The sequence below is a fragment of the Rana temporaria genome, chromosome 1 (assembly GCF_905171775.1).
Source record: "Rana temporaria chromosome 1, aRanTem1.1, whole genome shotgun sequence".
NCBI classification, from domain to species: Eukaryota; Metazoa; Chordata; class Amphibia; order Anura; family Ranidae; genus Rana; species Rana temporaria.
In genome coordinates, this window is record NC_053489.1 from 675,450,575 (window position 1) to 675,460,037 (window position 9,463).

The 9,463-nt window shown below is 47.6% G+C and overlaps 1 protein-coding gene across 1 annotated transcript; it reads right to left on the bottom strand.

Annotated features, from left to right (window-relative positions):
• LOC120924646 (E3 ubiquitin/ISG15 ligase TRIM25-like) lies at window positions 1–6,747 on the bottom strand. The gene is made up of 2 exons (XM_040335651.1): window positions 6,646–6,747; window positions 1–1,908 (listed from the first exon to the last, which is right to left on the bottom strand). Exon 2 carries the CDS (start codon window positions 1,904–1,906, stop codon window positions 182–184), a length of 1,725 nt encoding a protein of 574 aa, XP_040191585.1. The 5' UTR covers window positions 1,907–1,908; window positions 6,646–6,747; the 3' UTR covers window positions 1–181.
• Window positions 6,748–9,463: the final 2,716 nt, after the last annotated feature.

The following is a 9,463-nucleotide window of genomic DNA, read 5'->3' on the forward strand; positions in this document are numbered from 1 at the left end:
TAATTGCATATCCCTGCACTAGGTAGTGAAGTTTAGGATGAAGATGATGGTCCCAGAGCCTGCAGCTTTTAAAAACAAAAATCAATAAATAACGTTGGCTCTTCTCCACTACTTCCTCCTAGTGGTGGAGTATTTAACCAATCCTACACCTTGTGATGTCACCAGCCTCTGGGCAGATTTCTCACATCCAATTACCCCTACATATTTTTACACACCCTCTCCACACATATATCCCAGCATGGAGGGGCTCGGTGAAGGTGGTGGTGAAGGTGTAGAGGTGTCGGACCAGGTTGCACAGATCATAAAAGGAGATCTGCCCGGCCTCGTAATACAGAGCTACGCCGACTCGGTTGATGGGGAAATTTCCGGGTATTGGAGTCTGATTACTGTTATGTATTACCGTGTATTGATTACACCCAAACATCCCCAAACCCCAGGACTTCTTATTACATCCAATCAGTGACCGGTTTCCTTTCTTGTCTATACTGGGGTAACACATCCCGACTGTCCAGTACTCGGACCCACCAACATCCACCTCCCAGCAATGTTTTCCTGAGGAGAAACTCTGACTACTCATCACCTGAGGACACTGAAATCTCTCTGTAGCTGGCAGGGGATAAATATTTAAAGGGACAAGTGAGGGTGATAACCAGGATGCAGTTTTTCGGTCATCAGATATATGTAAAGAATAACCAGATGTGCCGACATCCAGTAATATGTCTCTATAGCCCGACACCCCTGATGTTGGCTGTACAGCCCCAATATATTCTCCTCCAACCTGGTAGAATAAGTCATGTAGAGTCACGGAGGGTTGGGGTCGTCTCCTGGATGGTCCAGCATTGATGTGGACTTTGCCCATTGTAGTAGAAGGCGGAGAGACATGTGTGTCTGAACATTTCTGTACATTTACCTCAGACATGATATCAGACAAGCCTGTGTGTAATGTGTGAGAGATCCCCACCACATCCAGATCCCCTCCATCATGGAGAAGTCTATCATGTCTCTCTCTGCCCTCATCTCCATCTTCAGTTTCACACAAGTCCCCTGTATCCGATTCCTGGAGGACAGTCAGTGGATCTTTCATGTTACACATCTCCTCAATGTCCCCCATCTTCCTGGACAGCTCTTCCTTCTTTATTTCCAGCTGTTGGATCATATCAGACAGTGGTAGACAGACCCGCTCTGCCTGCCCAGAGATCTCACTCAGGACTCTCTTCTCCAGGTCTTCCAGACGTCTCCTGAGGTCTCTGAACAGGGCAGTGACTTTCTCTGTTTCGTCATCTGCTTTTCCTTGTATTTTCCTCCTGCATTCCTGCAGATTATAGACTCTTTTCTCCGTCTCCTCTCTCTCGGTCATCAGTTTCTGCAGAACATCTATCAGTTTCTTTTTCATCTCAGAGGCCTCATCCAGAATCTCCACTCGGTGTCCTCCATCCGGACTGCAGTCCTCGGTGCAGTAATACTCCAGGGTCTTCTGATGGACGGAGCATTTCCTGTTCTCCAGGGAAGTGGTGGGGTCACATAAGACGTGTTCTGGTGACTTGTTGTGGACTTTCAGGTGATCTTCACACAAAGAAGCTTTACAATGCAGACAGGATTTTACAGCCGGTACAGGAGTGTGAATACAGTAAGTACAGAAGACCCCGAAATCCTCTTGATCTGGCTGAGCAGACAGGACATTCTCCACTATGTTACGCAGTTTTATTTTCCGCCACAGTTCAGGCCGCTCCTGGAACTCTTCTCTGCATTCAGGACAGGGACAACCTCCAGACTCCTCCTGTGTATCCAACACATGGCCAATACAGTCCCGGCAGAAGCTGTGCCCACATTTCAGGGTAACAGGATCTTTAGCACCGTTAAGACAGATGGAACATTCCAGGTCATTCCTCGGATCAGCAGACGCCATCACTGACAACAGAAGAGAGAAATAAAATTAAAGTCTGACACCAAGTAACCAGTTCTGTACATTCCTACACAGGATGAGGCCGAGACTGAAGCTGGCCATAGATGGATCAGCATTTGGCAATTTAACAGGGAACAGCTGAATCTATGGCGGCTCCCACTTGAGCGAAATCAAATCTAATGTTTAGCTTCTATCAAATGGGAATATTGAATACTTTCAATCGATCACTGCCTGCAGCCAATTGGCTGCTGCACTGATCAATGTATTCTGACTGAGGATTCCCCACTGTCAGAACACAATGGTACAGTGGGGAGGATCCCATCATCAACTTGGCTTGTGTGGACAGAGGCATCCATCTATTAATGATGACTTAAAGGGGTTGTAAAGGTTTTTTTTCCCCCAAATAGGTTCCTTTAAGCTGGCGCATTGTTGGTTCACTTGCCTCAGGGGTGCCCAACCATTTGAAGAGTGAGGGCCACTTAAGCAACTTGGTAACCAGCCGCGGGCCACAATGAGCGGAGCGGGCAGATGACAGGTCACGGCTACTCTATAGGCCCCCTGATGGAAGGGGACGAATTCCCTTCTGTTTTTCGGATTGGAGGTAGGTGGGCGTAAACGGACATCCGACTCTCTATAGAGGTGAATTGAGGGTCCCATTTGGTCGGGCTGGTCATGTGAAGAGGGCCGAAGACTGCTTTCACACTGATGTGCTGTGGTTTGCCCACACTGCGGGTGCAGCTTAGTGCACCTGTGTCTATCCTGAGGGTTAGCTGAACTTTGCCATAGACTCCACCTGTGGCAAAAGCCAGTGCTGTAGAGGAAGCATTGGCTTATGCGGCTCTCCTCCGCAGCCACTTTCTTCCTCTATCACCAGCTTCATTCACAACGCTGATACTGTGGTATGACGGGTCGGCAACCTGCGATCTGGACTTGCCAACCCGCCATTCCAGAGCAGGAGGTCGCGGGCCACATCAGAGGGCTCCACGGGCCACTGGTTGGCCACCCCTGACTTACCTTTTCCCTTCTAAAAAAATTCCCCCCCCCCGGCCTGAATTTCTCACTTCCGCCTCAGTAAGCTTGCCCCCATCATCCAAGCCGTTTTAGCTGGGGGTTAGTCAGCGTGCTTGCCCCCTCCCTTGGAACTACATCCCTGCGGGGAGACATTCACAGGCATGGGAGTCAGGGATGTAGACCCAAGGGAGGGGGCAAGTACGCCGACTAACCCCCAGCCAGAACGACTCGCATGATGGGGGCAAGATTACTGGAGGAGGAACAGGAAGTGAGAAATTCAGACAAAGGGAAAAAAAATATATAACATTTTTTAGAAGGGAAATCAAAGGAAAAAGGTAAGTGAACCAACAATGCACTATAGGGCCGTCTTAAGAGCATCATGGGCCCCTGGGCAAAGTAATGCACTGGGGCCCCTACCAGCTTGCCCCAATTTACACACCTACTTCCAAGAAATAAAGTACATATATTTTTTTAAAATAAACAAACATGTCATACTTACCTCCACTGTGCAGTTCGTTTTGCACAGAGTGGCCCCGATCCTGGTCTTCTGGGGTCCCTCCCCGCAAGAGCCAACCCCCTTCTTGGGAGAGTGCTCTCCCAAGGGGGTTAGCTTGCGGGCGCGCTCCCGTGATACAGCCGGTGGCTATAGCCACCGACTGTATCACTCGGCCCCGCTGCGCCATGTCATTGATTTGATTGACAGCAGTAGGAGCCAATGGCTGAGCTGCCATCGCTCTACAATGACGAGCCACCTCAAGCTGGGGGAAACCATCGTATGAACAAGCCCACACAGAGTTTCGTGGATTAGGCAAGTAAAAACGGGGGGCTGGGGGGGATTTGCAAGGTGTTTTTTCATCTTAATGCATAGGATGCATTAAGGTAAAAAAAACAAACAAACAAAAAACAAACACCACAAACAAAACAAAACACAAAACAAAAAAACACAAAACAAACAAAAAAACAAACAAAACCCACAAAGCTTTACAACCCCTTTAAACATATATTCATTAGTACTTTCAATAAAATCGATTTTACATAAGAAAAGCATTATATAGATCAAAGACTAGTCAATACAAAGAGCACAGTACAGGGGGGGGGGGTCAAGAGGGCACAATACTGGGTTCAGGAGGGCACAGAATATGTTCTGGGACAGTTTAGTAAAAGGCATGACTGTCCCAGCAAATCTGGGACAGTTGGCAAGTATAGCCTCGTACACACGTACTGGTTTCCCGGTGGACTTTTTACCGCCGGGAAACCGAGAACCTGCTCTGTAACTTCCCCCCCCCCCCCCCTACACACGACTGGGTTTCCCGACAGGAAAACTGCCATGAGAGAGGGAACTGGTTCCCCCCCCCGGCAGTTTTCCTGTCGGGAATACTGCGATGGAGTATACACACGGCTGGGATTCCCAGCCAAAAGCTGTCATGGCAGTTTTCCGGATAGGAAAACCAGTCGCGTTTACGAGGCATGAGATGTAAGGCAAGATTATTATGGGGATAAAGATTCCTGTCTACCTTACGTTGAATATCAGCTTCAATAACGGTATTCAGTAGTGTTACACACAAACATAGGATAATCAATAATCAAAATTTGATACAAAATATCAATCCTCCATTTAATGCATATAAACCCCTCATTCAATGCATCTTTCCTTAGACAGTATAGTACATGGCAAACTTATCTTATATAGAACACTGTGTACAGCTCACCTTATGGAATAAAACCCTGCAGAGTTTTTACCTGTGTGCTTCAAGGTGTCCAGCTTACATCCCCACACCACCAGCCTGGTACTGCTGGTTGTAACCATCCTTTCCTTTCTTCCATCCAGAGCCCTCCCCCCAGTCTGTGGACGGCTCCCCAGGCCAGAGCCCAGCCCACAAGGGTGTCGGGAGGTGGTGGCTAGCCATGGCTGAACCCCCGAATGTGACCCTGTAAAGCCCAGAGTCTCACGGTGGCAGGACTGCATTATTAGCCTCGAGCGAGTGTCGTGCGCCGGGATCGATTTGATCCCGAGCGCCACCAAATGTAGCCGAGTCCCATAGCAGGTCCCGCCTCCTGGAGCCTGCGCAATGCCTATGATGGACGTCCCACTGGTCCAATGCCGCGACTGTGGGACATCGATCATAGGTGCCGCACTGGCTCCAGAAGGTGGGAATTACAATACGGCCGCCGCACCGGTGCCACATCCCGGCCCTGCGCCCGGGCGGCTTTCCTCTCCTCAAGGCTCCTCAGCTCTCCTCCCCTCCAGCCAGGCTCCTCAGCTCTGATGGAATGACTGCTTGATGCTGTGACACCGCTGAGCTGAGGTAGGTCAGAACAGTGTAATAATGTGTTTGTAAATGTCAGGTAGGTCAGTAACTACCGTCAGTGCAGGTAGGTCACTACCGTCAGTGTATGTAGGTCACGTGCTAGCCAAAAAAGAAAAGCCTGCATCACATACAAACCACCCCCCGGTTCCCAGCCTTGGACTTCGGGCTGAAGCCCCTGGTCTTTTTGCCACCTAGAAATGCCCCGGCCAGCCTGGTCCGTGGAGGGCTGCACAGGCCAGCCTGGTCCGTGGAGGGCTGCACAGGCCAGCCTGGTCCGTGGAGGGCTGCACAGGCCAGCCTGGTCCGTGGAGGGCTGCACAGGCCAGCCTGGTCCGTGGAGGGCTGCACAGGCCAGCCTGGTCCGTGGAGGGCTGCACAGGCCAGCCTGGTCCGTGGAGGGCTGCACAGGCCAGCCTGGTCCGTGGAGGGCTGCACAGGCCAGCCTGGTCCGTGGAGGGCTGCACAGGCCAGCCTGGTCCGTGGAGGGCTGCACAGGCCAGCCTGTGGAGGGCTCCACAGGCCAGTCTTTATACAGCGCACCCATTGAGTGCAAACTAATACAGACCAGCCAGCATGACCCACATTAACTGGTCAAATGTGACAGTAAAAAGGTGGAGACCAGCTCTAAAATTGTAGGGCAAAAACATATTTAATTTATGACAGCTGTCCACGCCTTTCATAGAAAACTGAAATTGTTCAATGAAATGCTCAATGAGAGAGTGTGTGCATTTTAAAACCAGTCATAGGTGTGCACAGCCTTTTGCATTAGGGTGTGCACCCCAAAGATCAAACATATTTGCATGTGCATATACAGTATACTAATGGTGTCAGCAGAGCAGTGGACAGTGTCAGCAGAGCGGTGGATGGTGTCAGCAGTTTATATTTTTAATCAATTTTTTTATTTTAGGAGCCCCATTAGGGAGCTTTGGTGAAATATCAGGGGTCTATTTCCGTGCATTACTGCACGTTTAACGCAGTATGTTTCTGTGCATTCCTGCATGTTTAACGCAGTATATTCCAGTGCGATACTGCACACTTAACGCAGTATATTTCTGTGCATTAGTGCATGTTTAACGTTGTATATTTCAGTGTGTTATGTGCCATTTAATGCTGTATTTTTCTGTGCGTTAGTGCACGTTTTGACGCAGTATATTTTGGTGCAATCTGCACCACACAGGGTGATTAGGGTGTGCCTAGGCACACCCTGTGCGCACGCCTATGAAACCAGTCCAGTAATGTTATGGCAAACAGCGGTGACTTTACTGGTGCCCTTTCCAGGTGCTGTGCAACGCTTCAGAGAAAAAATGAAACTTTCAACAAAACAAAACCTAGCCGTGTCTCAGCTCTATGTACACATCAGCATCTTAATTTACAGGCTGAGCAAGCCTACTGACTGTCAGCCTCCACATACATATGACCAACCTTTATCTCCAGGTCCTGTTTTATTCCCAGACTGCAGAGTACTGACTTGGGTGTGCCAGGTGAGACTAAATTGACTGAAAGGGAGAGGTGGAAAACCTGGAAGAGACAGGAGGAGGAGTAGATGTCTATTAAGGTGCCTGGTAGATGTGTAAACCCTGAACAGGACTTTTCAAGGCTGCCTGCTTGTCGACTTCAGCCCCAGACCATTTGGCTGCTCAAAGACCAGAGCACTTTTTGCGATTTGGCACTGTGTCGATTTAACTGACAATTGCGCGGTCGTGTAACGTGGCTCCCAAATAAAATTGATGTCCTTTTTTTCCCCCACAAATATAGCTTTCTTTTGGTGGTATTTGATCACCTATGTGTTTTTTTATTTTTTGCGCTATTAACAACAATAGAGCGACAATTTTGAAAAAATTCTATATTTTTTACTTTTTGCTATAATAAAAAAATCTCAATTTTTTTCCCCTCAGTTTAGGTAAAAAAAAAATCGCAATAAGCGTGTATTGATTGGTTTGCGCATAAGTTATAGCGTCTACAAAAACATGCAACCTGCAGAATTTTTTTAAACGTCGCCTATGGAGATTTCTAAGGGTAAAAGTCATAAGCCATTCCAGGAGCGGGCGCAATTTTGAAGCGTGACATGTCGGGTATCAATTTACTGGGCGTAACATTATCTTTCACAATATAAATAAAATTGGGCTGACTTTAATGTTGTCTCAATGACCGCCATTTTATTCTCTAGGGCATGTATAATCTTCTAGCAAAAAAATGTTTTTAATGTGTAAACACTCAGTCTGAAAAACAGGCTCGGTCCTTAAGTGGTTAAAGGCATTTCTTCTTGTTACATTTTTGGGGTTCTCCAAATTGTTGACATTGATATATGTCCCTTAGGGTGGGACCTGGACCCCCCCCCATACCCATTTTAAGGCCAATAACTAGAAGAGTGGGGACTCGCAAAAGTCAGTTCCTGCAGTGGTATTTGTTGTCAAACTTTTGCCCATGTTAGGCTCTTTGTTTGCCCCCCCTGGACTGGGGGGGGGGGGGTTTGTCCCATCTGTAATTTTGTAGCATGCTGGATGATGTACTTCATTTTGGACAGGGGAGTGGCTTTTTTGTGCTAGCTGCATTTGGGTTGGTCTGAGCATGCTCAGAGACTTTTTTTTTTTTGATGCTTTTTGTGTGTGAAAAGCACTTGGATGTTTCTGGGCATGCTCAGAGTGTTTTTTTTGGGATAGTAATTGAAGATCTTTCTTAACCGCTTAACCACTTACCCCCCGGACCATATTGCTGCCCAAAGACCAGAGTACTTTTTGCGATTCGGGACTGCGTCGCTTTAACAGACAATTGCGCAGTCGTGCGACGTGGCTCCCAAACAAAATTGGCGTCCTTTTTTCCCCACAAATAGAGCTTTCTTTTGGTGGTATTTGATCACCTCTGCGTTTTTTATTTTTTGCGCTATAAACAAAAATAGAACGACAATTTTGAAAAAAATGAATATTTTTTACTTTTTGCTGTAATAAATATCCCCCAAAAATATATAAAAAAACATTTTTTTTCCTCAGTTTAGGCCGATACGTATTCTCCTACATATTTTTCATAAAAAAAAATCGCAATAAGCGTTTATTGATTGGTTTGCGCAAAAGTTATAGCGTTTACAAAATAGGGGGTATTTTTATGGCATTTTTATTAATATTTTTTTTTACTAGTAATGGCGGCGATCAGCGATTTTTTTTTCGGTATTGCGACATTATGGCGGACACTTCGGACATTTTTGACACATTTTTGGGACCATTGGCATTTTTATAGCGATCAGTGCTATAAAAATGCATTAGATTACTATAAAAATGCCACTGGCAGTGAAGGGGTTAACACTAGGGGGCGGGGAAGGGGTTAAGTATGCCTGGGTGTGTTCTTACTGTGGGGGGGGGGGGTGGCCTCACTAGTGGAAACACTGATCTTCTGTTCATACATTGTATGAACCGAAGATCAGCATTTCCCCTGCTGACAGGAACGAGAGCTGTGTGTTTACACACACAGCTCCCGTTCCCCGCTCTGTACCGAGCAATCGCGGGTGCCCGGCGGCGATCGCGCCCGCCGGGCACACGCACGGGAGTCGGGGGCGAGCGGGGGGCGCGCGCGCGCGCCCCTAGTGGCGGCTAAAAGGCAGGACGTCCATTTACGTGGTCTCGCCTAGGAGAGCCACCTTGTGGACGTAATATGACGGTGCGGCGACGGCAAGTGGTTAAGGACCGCCTCCGCCACATTTACGTCGGCAGAATGGCACGGCTGGGCACAGGCACGTACAGGTACGTCCTCTGCTAGTGCCCATCCGTGGGTCGCGGTCCCGGAGCTGAAGAACGGGGATAGCTGTGTGTAAACACAGCTTCCCCGTTCTTCACTGTGGCTCTGTCATCAATCATGTGGTCACATTATAGGGATACACAATCGATGATAGCACACCTACAGCCACACCCCCCTACAGTTAGAAACACATATGAGGTCACACATAACCCCTTCAGCGCCCCCTGGTGGTTAACTCCCAAACTGCAATGGTCATTTTCACAGTAAACAATGCATTTTAAATGCATTTTTTGCTGTGAAAATGACAATGGTCCCAAAAATGTGTCACAATTGTCCGAGGTGTCCGCCATAATGTCGCAGTCACGAAAAAAATCGCTGATCGCCGCCATTAGTAGTAAAAAATAATAAATAATAAAAATGCAATAAAACTATCCCCTATTTTGTAAACGCTATAAATTTTGCGCAAACCAACCGATAAACGCTTATTGCGATTTTTTTTTAACAAAAATATGTA